The 14,258-nt window shown below is 40.9% G+C and overlaps 1 protein-coding gene across 1 annotated transcript; it reads right to left on the bottom strand.

Annotated features, from left to right (window-relative positions):
* Positions 1–509: 509 nt before the first annotated feature.
* On the bottom strand, positions 510–13,066 carry NUF2 (NUF2, NDC80 kinetochore complex component). Its single transcript, XM_009874667.1, has 12 exons — positions 12,996–13,066; positions 11,531–11,607; positions 10,773–10,834; positions 9,744–9,841; positions 9,099–9,172; positions 7,179–7,275; positions 6,404–6,466; positions 5,729–5,866; positions 4,694–4,834; positions 3,767–3,942; positions 1,839–1,974; positions 510–816 (listed from the first exon to the last, which is right to left on the bottom strand). Exons 1-12 carry the CDS (start codon positions 13,053–13,055, stop codon positions 667–669), a joined length of 1,272 nt encoding a protein of 423 aa, XP_009872969.1. The 5' UTR covers positions 13,056–13,066; the 3' UTR covers positions 510–666.
* Between the last annotated feature and the right edge of the window lie 1,192 nt (positions 13,067–14,258).

Below are 14,258 nucleotides of genomic sequence, written 5' to 3' on the forward strand. Positions count from 1 at the left end.
TTGAAGTAATTAAAAACACTGTGGCAAACAGAGTGCCATCACAGCTTAAGGTACAAATTACTCAACTATAATTTTTTGCATAGGACTAAGCACAAAAACACAGACTTTCCAATAAACACAGATGAGGGTTCGACACCCCACAGAGCAGAGTTCAATCATCTAGAGGTACTGTACTGTTAACTAAAATTAAACCCTGAATATTTACAGCCACCAACACTCAGGATGAGAGTAAACTGGCATTTGTATGGATGCTATTGCTCCATCAGGATTTAATCTTAAATGAATAATGGTAGTGGAATATCATCTATTACTGACTTATCTCAAACAGCGTGTCCATTCAGGCCAGACCAAAGCACCAGGTCTTCCCAGATCAAAATTTGCCGAAGCTTCTGCAAAAAACAAGATTCTGTCTAAACATCAAGCAATTTGGTGTTAGCAAGAACTGCATTATTATTGAAATACAAACAGGATAACCAAGTATTTTCTTATCCACATTAACAAGCCCACAACATCAGGATCTCTCTAAAAAGCCAGATGTATTCTGACATGGTTTTTGAGAAAGCTGGCTTTTGCCTAGAATAACTATCCATCCCATACAAAGCACAAGCTCTGGAGTTGAGATATGAGGATAAACATAATGCAAATGGAATATAAGTGAAGATGGGTCTAAGAACTACTTCCAGGAGTCTGAACTCCAAGCAGCCCACTCCTGAGCTCAGCAATTTTATCTTCTCTTGAGTCTGCATAACTCTTTGCCATCTTAATGAGAGAGTCATGACGTTTCTCCAACGCAGCCTTCAGATTTAGGGATATTTCCTACAAAGAGAAGACAAAGAGGGGAGGGGAAAATCCATCAAAGTTAACGTTGACGCTTTATAAGGCTATAAATGAGAGCACTCTGGTGGTCGCAAGTGATTTCAAAGCTACCTCATCCCTGGCTTAAGAAGTAGCATTTACAGAACACAAAAAAGCTACAAAATGTCAAAAGAATAAGAGCAGCAACAAGCAAAATGCCAATATTATGATTCTGTTCTGACTAGCGGCTGTTACACCAAGATGATCAAATGCCAGGACTGGCCCAGCATTCACAGCACTGCTGCCCCGTTCTGTGTCAGCCTGTGTCACCAAGGTCTCCGGCACTGTGACTGCTACCATTGTCCTCTCTGCAGAGGCAGTACTCAACAGACAGCATGAAATGCTACAGGCAGACTGTGGTCCCCTGTTCCCAACCCATCAGGATTTCTGCCTCTTCCTAAAGCCAAGCTGGACAGATTCCTTCCTGAAAGCCTAGGAAGAAAGCATTTGTGACAAGGCAAGTGGTCCTTTATGTGATGGAGTCTGAGAGGATTACAGTAATGCCCATCACCGCAACACAAATGTAAAGTGTCACTGGTCAGGTTTCAAGGGCCAAAGAAAAAAAAAAATTAGAAAAAAATAAATCAACTGCTTAGAGCTGGAAGTACCATAATACAAAAAGGACATCATAGAACTAGAACAGTATCTGCTATAGACACAGATGGGAAAAGAAGTTTCATTTCACCTTCCAAAATACTGGGCAGTCACACCATTGCAAAGACATTTCTCTCAGGTCTGCAAAGCTCACTTCTCCTGTCGGCCGCCCGTACAGCCTGCAGAGCCGAGAACAAGCCCCAGCAATCCAGTGGAACCATAAGCAGGAAGCGCACTCCTTCCCATTATCCACTCAAACCACCACCTGCACAGCCTCTTCATTTTTAGCACCAATAAGCACTCCTTTATCTACACAGTCCAAGTTAAAAAACACTTTTGAGAATACCTAACAAGATTCCTTTAGGAATAAAAACCCCAAAAAACCTCACCTTGGCTTTCATTTCTTCTTTTTCAGCATTCTCCTTCAGCTGCTGAATTTTGAACCTTGTCTGTTGGATTTCCTTGTGAATGGCTGTCACTTTATCATATACAGCACCCCTCTTCTCCTGAACTCTGTTACAATATCTAAAGATGGGAGAAAAGACTTAGTACTGAGCCATTTGACTAATTCCAGATTAAACTTAACCCCACCACAAGCAAAGCTTGCATTTTACGAGTATAGAACTACTAGCTTCTAGAAGCAACGCTGTATAGAATTTACCTGCTTGGAAATTTGTCCAATTCTTAAACTAAAACAACTTAGGTACAAGAACAAAAATTCCAAAAGGAGTTAGGGGAGCATGTTTAAGATCCTCAGTTGCTGCCAGTCATGGCAACTCAAGTTACTCCAGTGAAAACAACCCAACAGACAGCTGGACGCTGGACTTTCCTGCCTTTGAACAATGCAGTACATGAGAGCTCTGCCCAAAAGGCCAGCCACTGGACCAGGTTAAAAGCAATATAGCTGTACTTCTTGTTTCAGCATAACTGAAAGTCACACATTTTTCCTTAGCCCCAGATCCCCTCCCACCTAGTTACAGCTCCAATTCCATACATCTATGTTATCTGCAATTTCCCGTCCATCCTTTCACTGCATCCCAAAGACCAAATAATATTTCCCCAGCTCACAGGTAAACTCAGCTCCAGCCATGAGCTGCCACGTAATTAGCAAAGGGTTAGTGTGGGAACAGGAGACCTACTATAACTTCAAGTGCAAAAAACACCTACCAGTTTATACTAAGCATTTGTACAATAATTACACTTGAAACTGTAGCAGCTGCTTTCGCTAAAGAGCAGATGAAGTCACTCATACTTAGGCTGATGTAAGCAGGCTTTTGATATCTCAAGGGAGCAGTCAGGACACATTCTTTTATGAGCAAAAACTCTTTTTTAAGATCAAGGTTACCTCCCTTCCCCTCTTGCTTACCAAAGCATCTAGTTTTATCACTCAGTGGAAATATCTAACACGTTAAAGACAGATAAATCAGCACCAACTTTTAGCATAAAGGAGATTAGACTAGTTAAATGCTACTTTTCCTTCCAAATAAAGAATGAAAATAACATAATCTCCTTTAGCTAGTACAACGAGGAGCAAAAGAAGCCTGGGAATCTTGCTGCCACAAGCCTTATCAACATGACTAAATCTTAGTTGTCTCTCTCAGCTATGTGGAAGAAGCTCTCTTCCATCACCGTTAATCTATCCAGCGAATAATTTTCCATACTCTTTCCTCTCCATGTACAGAAGAGTTATATAACAAGATTTCCCTACAACAGTTCAGCCCCTCCGAGTCTCACAGTGAAGCCACGACCTTACAGCGCTGCAGCTCGCTGCTTGCAGAAGCGACTGCTGTGCTGCCAACGCTGCCTCGCAACTTGCCTTTAGCGTATGGTGGGAAGGAAGATGGGCTAAGAAGCTTTGATCAAACGACACTTTTCCTTTTGTTTTAGAAGCATCATGTCAGGATAATACTCCTCTGAGATACAAGCCCCATTTCCCCATGGGTCTTGAACATCTTTGATAATGAGCAAAAGCGGCAAGGGAAATTATGAAAAATTCATGAAAGGCAAATGGGGCTTTGTTGAAGTCTGATAAGTTGGAAAATTATCCCAATGTGACATTCTCTTTAAGAAGATAAAAGAATCAAGAATAAGCATTATAAATTAAATTAGTGCTCCAATAAAAGAATTGCTGTCAAGTCACATTGCAATTATTGATTTGAGACCCCAAGTCCCTGCCTGCAGCGTTACTGGTCTTCATGCAAAGCTATCCCACATCACTCATTTTCTTCCCACTGCTGTGTTTGTAGCAGACACGAACTTTGTAGCACATAACAAAGACATAAAGTAGCATCAGGCAGAAACGTCAACTCATCCATACTCAAATACAGTTTGCTTATATTGCTCAACGTCTTCACGCTTCTTTTTTATCCTTATTTCAGCTGTAGACAGTTTCTCATGTTTTGCAGTGACCAGTCTCTTCAAGGACATTTCATCCGTCTTCCCCTTTTTCAGCTCTATCTGAGCACTCTCAAGCTGGTCCTCTAGATTTCTGACCTAAAGTACATAAGAAGCACTGAAATAAGTTACATGGGGAAAAAAAATAGTAAAATAACAAGGTATGCTGTTTTGATTAAGACCGCAATGAGCTTCCTGCTTTTCAAAGATCTGACTGCTACGAAGTTCTTCCAGTCAAATCTCTAGTCTTTATCTGATTTTAAATACATCCAAATGGACAAGATCCCATTTCTTGGAATGATTTCCATAAGTTACTATGGGTTCTGTTGTAGCTTTTCACCAAGGGTAATTTGAACATGTGCTATACAAACAGTCGAAAAGACTGCATAACATTTTTGCAACGCTCCTAACAATTGCATTGTCCCAAAACTGAGTAGCAAATCGCAAGGTATTGTTCCTTCACCAGGGAAAGGCTGGCTTAGTAATATCACTAAAGTTAAAGTAGTAATTTTTTTTTTGCTTTTAGTTTCTGCTCTCTAGGCAGAAGAAGCTGGATCTCACTTTTCTTCCATCATTTCCTACCAACAACCCCAAGACAGTTCTGATTATCTTAGGTCCGGTTTCTATGGCAACAATGACTATTAAAAGTGGTCAATAGCACATTAGCTAGAGGCATGCAGCAAAACAGCAGCTACGTTTTTAAGACTGAGATTTTGAAGTTATCCAAACTCTTCCTTTTTGGGGAAGAGAAGAAATGGGAACTTCCAAAATACAGACATTTACCCGCCATCACCTACCTTGCTCAGTCATTAAATTCTCCCTAAACAGATACAATTTGAATAATACAAACCTCTGATAATACACTGGCCAGTCTCTCCACATTTGCTCCCTGTCTTTCCATCTTCTTTTGATATAACTGCACCTCCAGTTGGCATGCCGGCAGAACCTCAACTAGATCTCTGTAACCTTCATATTTCTCAATAATTTCTTGCTTTAAAGAGAAAAGATTATTAATATACAGACTTGAAGTTCAGCAGTTACTTTGTGCAGTACTAATGCATATTGACTTCTGTACCCTTTCTATTAATATACACTAGAATTAATATTTAGTAGTTATTGAAGTCTTCAGGAAAAGCAGCATGCAAGTGCTTTATGCTGAACTAACTAGCTTGTTACAAGAGCCTTCCGCACAGAAAAAAACTTGCACAGTGAAGAAATGCTACACTGGTAAAACAGGAGTTACATAAAGCATCAAAAACAGATGTTTGAAATTATAGCAATCAAGTTCACACCTTTGGAACAAAGAATAAAACCAAACATAGCTATGCGAGTTTCATTGATGTATGAGTGAGCATGAACTACAAACATTTGAAAACTGGATATCGCTACACGCACAAAATAAAAATTCAGCTAGGAAGGGAACTCAGTCTTCGGCACACTAGTGGAGACAGCCATCAGTTCCAGAAACAGTGAGTGATAACACAGACACTAAGAAGCATGTGTTTAAACCCAAGGACATTTCTGAGCTGCCAAAATATTATTATTTCTTGAAAGCAAACAGCCATCAAGGCACAGCACAGATTCAAGAGTTCTACACCTGGCTTCACAAATAAGCAGTTACTCATTGAGGACAAAGCAGCAGTGACTGCAACTCTGCTTTTCAAAGAGAAAAATAAAAGAGACGTCAACACAAACAATAACCACCTCAAAACCAACCTTCAGTTTTCTCTGAGGTTGTGATCTCATTTCAGACTGGCCACTGTTCTGTAGATTTTTTGACTAGAAGTATGTGTCATTCAAGAAGCAGTTCTAGATAATGACAGTTCAGTAAGATGCACTTTTTCTAACAGAATGCCTTTGTGTGTGGACAAAAAAAAAGTCTCACCTTGGATTTCTTGAGTTTCTTCACAGTCTCTTTCATCAGTTCTTTGTAATTTTTCAGTTCCTCTGGACTCTCCACAATTTTTGATTTCAGTTGCTCTTGCTCTTCTTTCAAAGTAGCCATTGTCACTTTGAGCTCATTCTAGTTAACAAGACAAATACACTTTCAATATTAGCAATTCAGTGAAGAAGGAAGAACTGTGAAGCATTCTTTGCCAGAATCATATGACTAGACAGGTTATTTTCCCCTCTTTTAAGCCATTCCTCATTAGGAAGTTTTGTTTTAAAAAGATATTCCTCTAAACAGCATTAACATTCCCAATCAAAGCAAAACCTTTCAAGGATCCACCAGGTCAAGAGCTGCCTCATTAGCAATTCTTTGTACTTTTAAGGTATGCCCTTCTCAGAAATCCAGATGTTTTAGCCTTTAACAGATCAGCTTCCTGAGCACAGTTTTACATTGCAGAGATGTGTATTCAAAATTAACAAAAAAACCAAGCTACTGCAGTAAAGATTCCATGAGGGAAAAAATAAAGCCAAATGTTAATTTTTTTTTAAACTAATAATCATCACCTGAAGGCTACCTAGCTCCAAGCACAATTCAATCCTAGAAGAAGAGCAGACCTATCAGTTGATCCGAGATGCAAGCTACAGCCTACACCTACAGAGGTGCACTTACCAGTTTTCGGGTACTCTCTGCAATATCCGACTTCTTTTGTGAAATCACTTCTTGCAAAGCTGTCTGAAAAAAATGCAATAAACTTTAAATGAGCATCTCTACAACTGCTATTTCTTTTACCCTTCTATCAGATCTGTCTACAAAAGACATTCCATTTATGGTTTCTATGGAGTGCCATTACTTGGAGAAAAAAAATTGCAGTCAAAACCCACAAAAATACTTACCAACACAATCCACAACTAACCACAGATTTACTCGTTTTTTTTCCAAAGCAGCTGAAAACGTTACTTATGAGATGCGAGAGGCAAGTTGCCATTGCTGGAAACTTAGCCCTGCTATCAACCCTGCTCCCTTTGCCAGGCATTCCCTTCCCAGGGAAGGACCCTTCCTAGGCCTCATTTCCTGCCATGGCTCACCTCCAGCTCCAATTCTTCTAATTCAGGTGGAGAACAAAAGGAAACATACACACCACACCTCAGAACAATAACACAGGTATCTCCCAAGCCATGGCAGTAGCACATTTCAAAAAGAAAGAGCTAAATACACTTAATTTTCCAAGTCTGATTTCCAGTATGTTGCACATTCCCTTACAGCGAAACAAAGACTTGGTGCTAGGGCTTAGACAAGACTGTGTGTTGCAGTGACCTTTGTTTTAAATCAGAAGTCCCTTATATCATTTATAGAAGAGGGAGCAGAGCAAAATCAACAGAAATACAGAACACCCAAGATCAGAAGCCACAGCAGCATTTCATAGAAATATATAACAAGAACTTACTTGTTTCCGACGATAGTCTTGTCTTAGGACTTGCTCCAGTTCTCGAATATTATCTGTCAGTTGCTTGACCTCTGCTTGATGTTCAACTGGAACAGTGCTAAGCAAAAAAAAATAAAAATATATTGGGCAGTTCAGTTTCATTATACTCAGGACAGAGCACAGTGGATAAAATAATCACTCTTTCAAAGAAGCTTACAACCAGTAACTTTAGTAATCAGGGCAAGACAGTCTCAAATTAATACCTCTTTTCTTTACTTGTGAGATTTGTAACTGAAGCACAATCTAAAGAGCTATTTTGGCAAGAAGTAGTACAAGCATAATAGAGGACTAAAAGATCACATTAATCAAAGCATAAAAGGACAAGTCCACCCATTTTTGCCATGACATTCATTTATGAAATTCACATATTACCTGCCATAGAAATGGCCTGTATGGCTGCAGACCTACAACTGGCTAGAGTACCTCCTGCCTAGCACATACCAAGAGCAGCTATCAGAGGAAAAAAAAAAACAAAAATAAAAGAAAAATCTTTGTTTTGAAAGCTATCTTGGAAACTAGCCATCTCTTCATCCTATTATCCACAAGCACAAACAAAACTTAATGGTGCAAAGAGACAGGCAATAGGACTAAATGGCTTGAAACGGAGAATGGGGCAAACATGTTGAATAACTAAAGAAGATAACTTTACCCACCTAATTAAGTTAAAAGATGGGCTTCCTACAGCTATTGAAGGGATAGAGACATACCACTAAAAACTAACCAAGGCAGAAAGTTTCCCTGTATTCCCCAACATAAAATGCAGTATCCTCTCAAAGCAACTGTACGCTCCTGAAGTCACATTTTCATTTTCTGCGACTATAGCCCAACACCAGTAAAGCTACTTTGTAACTCTGAGCATAACCCAACAGCAACATCACTACATTTTCCGGCTTATTTCCCAGAGAGACTAACCACAGTCAGACAAGGGCCAAAGGAAAAGTCAAGTCTGTTTAAATTAAAAGTTCTTACTGTAGTTATCCAACAATTCTGTCAAATCATGCAGCTTAACTACTCAGTTCTCCATATTTAGGTTGGAAAAGACCTTTAAGATCGAGTCCAACCACTAACTCAGCACTGCCAGGTCCACCACAAAACCATATCCCTGAGCACATCTACAAGTCTCTTGAACACCTCCAGGGATGCTGACTCTGCCACTTCCCTGGGCAGCCTGTTCCATGGCTTGACAACCCTTCTGGTGAAGAAATTTTTCCTCATATCCAATCTAAATGTCCCCTGGCACAATTTCAGGCCATTTCCCCTTGTCCTATGACTTGTTACTTGGGAGAAGATACCAAGACCCACCTCGCTACAGCCTCCTTTCAGGTGGCTATAGACAGTGACAACGTCTCCCTTGAGCCTCCTTTTCTCCAGGCTAAACAACCTCAGTTCCCTCAGCAGCTCCTCATAAGATGTTTTCCAGACTCTTCTACAGCCTCATTGCCCATTTTTGGACACGCTCCAGCACCTCAGTGTCTTTCTTGCAGTGAGGGGCCCAAAACTTAACACAGTATTCCAGATGCAGCCCCACTAGTGCCGTGTACAGAGGGACAATCATTGCCCTAGGCCTGCTGGCCACACCCTTTCTAATACAGGCCAGGATGCCATTGGTCTTCTTGGCCACCTGGCACACCGCTGGCTCACGTTCAGCCAGCTGTCAACCAGCATCCCCAGGTCCTTTTCTTTCAGGCAGCTTTCCAGCTGCTCTCCCCCAAGCCTGTAGCATTGCAGGGGATTGTTGTGACCCAAAAGCAGGATCTGGCACTTGGCCTGGTTGAGCCTCACACGTTTGGCCTCGGCCCATTAAATCAGCCTGTCCAGATCACGTGCACGGAAGAAGAAAGTCAAGTAGAGCATCTCACAGTGCTTACTCCTCATACTCACTTCAGTTTCTCCAACTTCATTGCTGCCTCTCGATTTGCAGCCTCCAGTTGTTGGTGTTTCTCCATAGCTGATTTCTGCAAATTACATATTCAAAGACTTTTGTATTTTAGAGCAATATGGCTTTTTTTGGGCTTCTATAAGAGCCCTACTCATCATTATTTCACATGAAATGCACTATCTCTAAACTACTGAGATATTCAGAAGAGAAGCCATCTGCAATTCCAGCTTCAGCCCACTGACTGCTATATCTATCTTCACTCAAAACGATGTGAGGTGTCAAACCTTCACTCATGCTACACTAAACACAGAACTTGAAGAAAGCTTCAGATAATGGCTTAAGTAATAACTTGGTCATGGTCATACAGAAACCTTGACAATATCGACAGGCTCATCCACTCTTCCAAACTGACATGTTTCCTTAAGGGCTTTACAAAGGTTTTTCTTAAACAATTTACAGTAGCTGTAGATGCTTATAACATGTAATATGTAAAACTTGTACAACTATATTAACTGGTACCTTCCTGTATTACTGGCTACATTTAAGATTACAATGTGTTAGTTAAATATGTAGTTAAGATCCCAGTTCTAGGCTACCTACTTAAGTATAAATAACGTTATCTGGAGCAACAGGCCACCCCTTCTTACATAGTTCAGCTGTAACTCCAAGTAGGCATCACGCCGGAAGTCTCTGAAGTTTACAAAGTTGAGAATGCCGCTCAAGAAACGAACTGTCCTCTTTGTTTCTGAAACAGGAATTGCAAGCCATCACTGTTCTGATTTCCACGTGCATTGGTTACAACTGCTGAGAAAAAGTTGGTGACACCGTAACAGGTGAAACAGACAGAAGTTACAAAACAACAGAATCCAAATCAATTGTTCCCCTGGGCACTTTGCAAAGATTTCACAGACTACACAAGAAGTAGCACCAAGCTACGAACTTACAACATCTTAACAATTCTATGCAATTTAACAGATGAAAATGCACCTATGAGAAAGACTATCAGAATAAAGTCTCCCATTAAAACCGAAGTCGGGGAGAAAAAAGGTCAATCCTCTACTACAATTCTGCAGACAGAACCTCACTGTAACCATCAGGCTGACTGAAGACAGAAGTTTGAACTGCAGGGGCTTTATGGCTCTATTCCAAATCAACTTTGTGAAAGATAATTACAAAGGTCTTGAATCTTAGACAAGACAGAGCCAGAAGTGAAAGAGTTCTTCAGAAGAGCCTTTTTTGCCAAGTTCTTTATGTTGTACCATAATCACCACAACTGGGTATCAAAAAAGGGTGAAGCACAAATTCAATTGTTTCCTACACATGCATCAGCATAAGAAATCCCACAGCATTCCAGAATCGCCAGGATAATTTTCCTCACCACCTATTCTCACACTATTTCAGGTATGTCACAGTTCACTTCCCAGACCAGATCAACAGGCTCGCAGCACCCAAAACTCCCCTCAGTTATTTAACTGGATTAGCCTACATAAGGAGAACTTCTCATTAGATCCAGCTTGTCTAAGGGTCACAGCAAGGGTCAGAAGAATAGCTGGAAGCCTGGGGGAGTTCTCTGTACTAGATGCCAAGCTGGCTGTGCCAAATGAGAAAGAAGCACCTGGATAAAAATTGTCACCCACCACCCCAGGAAACACAAGGATTAAAAGGCACTTGCTTACTTGGGTTTAAAACATCGGCGATTTGAAAATCATTAATCCGGCACACGGGAAGTAAGCGCTCCCTGCAAGGAAAACAAAAGACAACCTTACCTGCTGTGACCATTACTCAGTTTCTGTGCTGTATCCATACATCCACGCACCAACCATGTCTTGGGCTCTCACCCCACAGCGTACGTACAGCAAGCTCATGACAACAGTAAGTCTCGGGAGAATAAACGCAGTAGCACTCCACACACAGATCAGCATTAAAAACTTGTGTTCTTACAGCACCTCACAAAGGTTTCTATAGACAAAACTCTTCCTTAATTAAGCTGAAAAGTTGTTCTACGAAGAACTTCCAACACTTCACTGTTAGTCAATTCCCCCCTTACAAACAAAATGAAGCTTAAAGCCTAACACTCACCTCATTACAATAAAGATATCTACATGGAATTCAGACAGTAAATTTACACAATAGGTACTTAAGATCCCTCTCCTAGGTGTAATGATGACCATCTAGCCATTCAAAATATAGATTTGTGCTCCGTCTTGATGAGGCTGGGTTTTTAGTTAACATTCTTTTTTACAGGAGAACTGCCTGCTGAGAATTTTACTCCATTAAACATTGCTCTTCCCTGTTCATCTGCAAATTTTGCTTTGCTCAGAGCCAACAAGCAGTGGAACCACCATCAACAAAAAGGAATAAAGTCCCACTCCTTTAAGTAAATTGGGCCTTTACAAGGAACAGCAACAGAACAGACACAGCATCTTCTACTTACATGTGAATATACAAGTTACAAACAGGTAGAAAGCCTTCAAATATCTGCGGATACATGATGTCAACGTTGACTGGCATCTAAAGGGTAAAGAGAGTCAATACAGTAGAGAATATTTAAATGAAAATACACAGGTTTGTCTCCAGAACCTCAGATAATTCAAACAGGTTAAACACACAGAGGATGGTCTCCCCATACACAGGGGAGGCTGAAGAACACCAAGTTAATCAACAGGCTAATTTAAGCATCAATTGTAGATGGTCAAAATATAAAAATTACAATAATAACTAAAGCAGCAACAACATCACAAACTCTGGAATTCAATCTAAACCCTCCTTTCCAGTTTGTTCAAAACTGGTGCCGAAGGACAGTCTCTGCATTACACACCTAACAACCTGCAGTTCACACACTCAATTGTTTTGTGAAGAAGTCAGAAGGAGAAGGTACATTGTCATCTTATTCTGATATTTTAAACCTCCTAATACGGTATCCCAGATAACGTCATCATCTGTTATCTATGATAACTCACCACTGAGTTATCTTGTGCAAATATGATCTTCCTTTACAGTTTCTTAAAAAATACTGTTAATTCTCACATCCAGGAATCAGTTCTTGTCTAACAAAGACAGAAGATAAATTAAGCGTTAATCAGCAAGGTATCAGTTAACCTTCAGCTGCATTTCCCCTTACTTTCCTCCCGGAGACATGCAGATAATCAAACATTAAAAGCAACATTTACTTTCTTTCTAGACCAGCCCAACATCTAAGCAGAGACCCTCTTCCAACGAGGGCCAAAGGCAAATACCCAAGACAACAGTATGTATTTTCAAGGCCAGAGACAGTATTCCTTCATATGCTTGTCCAGTTTCTCCCGGACCTCACAGACATTTCTAGTACCCACAGCCAGAAAAAGAATTCATAGCCTTGTTGTAGGAGAGGGCTCTCCACAGAGTCTTTCCTCACAGTCTACAGTGGTAGGTGAGCTCCTCTTCATGCACCTAGCTCCTCTAGTGGAGGAGGGACTCTTCTTTCCATGGAAAAAAATAAAAATAAAAAGGAAATCCAGACACAACACACCCACAAATTCACTATTTCTACAAGTATGTCGAGCTAAAGCCAACTTCCAGGAGCGATGATCAAAGCATCTTCTTAGACATAATCAACAAGGCCTCAGCAACGGGTTCATTACCTCTGGCAAGCGACCTGTGCTGATGACTGCACTGCAGTGTTGCATTCTCACTCCTGCCTAAGCGAACCGGCTGGTCGCCTCCCTGAATCCAAACACCCAGGGGTATACAGTATCTCACAAGTTTTCTGCGACAGAGGCAGAATTTCTAAGCTCCTATTCATGCGAGACGGTAAGCTACTTACCATTTGCTAGTGAGAAGATAAGAATGAGATACTTCAACATTCAACTTAAGTGCAATATTTTTTTCACATTTTATTACACCTACTACTACAGACGTACCATGTAGAAGTGCTCCAGGCGGATTCCATAGATCTTCTGCAGGATTCTCATGTAAATCATGTGCAAAACTTCAAGCTGCAAGAAGAAAGGATGTAAATCAGTATTCCATATGACTGATTATTCAGGGCTCCCAGTCAAGGCCATAAAAGAAGTTCTGCCTGTAACACATGAAGTGTGATTTCACTGAGCCACCAAGACTAACAAGTTTAATTTTCCAATAGTTTGCAGCTCAAGCATTACTATCTCTAATACAATTATAAGAGACTCCAGTCAGCTCAGACAACTATATTCCTAACTACGACAGCCTTGCATTGGTTTTCATTACACTACTGCTCACTAAGTGACACTAAAATCTAAAAAAAGGTCACAGAAACTCTAATTCCATCGCAAAGAGTCTCGTTCATCACTTTATTAAAACCAAGGGGCAAAAAAATACTTACAAGTGAAACAGTTATTTATTTACAGCACTAATCCATGACCAATTCAAATCAATCTCTCTTCTTAAAAGCAACCATCCCACCATATCCTAAACAGGCAGGGCCAGCCCCTTCCTTCAACAAGCACAAGCACTTATATAACTGCATAAGGAACCACACGGAGGCATCAATTTCATTGTAAAGTCTTTGGTCAAGGATGCACCAACATTAATGGTCAGACTGATACAAGAAAAAAGGGGGATAAAGCAGGGAGAGGTTGCTTTTAACAGCATTGGGTTAAAGCATTAGTTGACAGGCTGAGACAGTTGGGGCTGTTCAGCTTGGAGAAGAGAAGGCTCTGTGGAGCCCTTATAGCAGCCTGCCAGGACCTGAAGGGGGCTACAGGAAAGCTGGGGAGGGACTGCATATAAGGGCATGTAGCAACAGGACAAGGGGGAATGGTTTTAAACTAGAGCAGGGCAGATTTAGGTTAGATGCTAGGAAGAGGTTCTTTAGGACGAGGGCAGTGAAAGAGTGGCACAGGTTGCCCAGAGAGGAGGAGGCTCCATCCCTGGAGGCATTCAAGGTCTGAGCAACCTGACCGAGCTCAAGCTGTCCCTGCTCCCTGCAGGGGGGTTGGACTAGATGAACTTTAAAGGTCCCCTCCAACACACACACACTCTATGATTCTGTGACTAACTAAGCAATTCAAACGGTGACACTGTGTCAGACACAATTGTTATTTTAACCTAGTTGCCACAGAACTGAGAAAGTCTGTGTAATTTCATGTTCGTCCATTTATGAACCCATAAACGGCTCCTGGTGAGGCCTGAGCAAGCCTCTCCTG

The sequence above is a fragment of the Apaloderma vittatum genome, unplaced genomic scaffold (assembly GCF_000703405.1).
Source record: "Apaloderma vittatum isolate BGI_N311 unplaced genomic scaffold, ASM70340v1 scaffold16690, whole genome shotgun sequence".
Lineage (NCBI taxonomy): Eukaryota > Metazoa > Chordata > Aves > Trogoniformes > Trogonidae > Apaloderma > Apaloderma vittatum.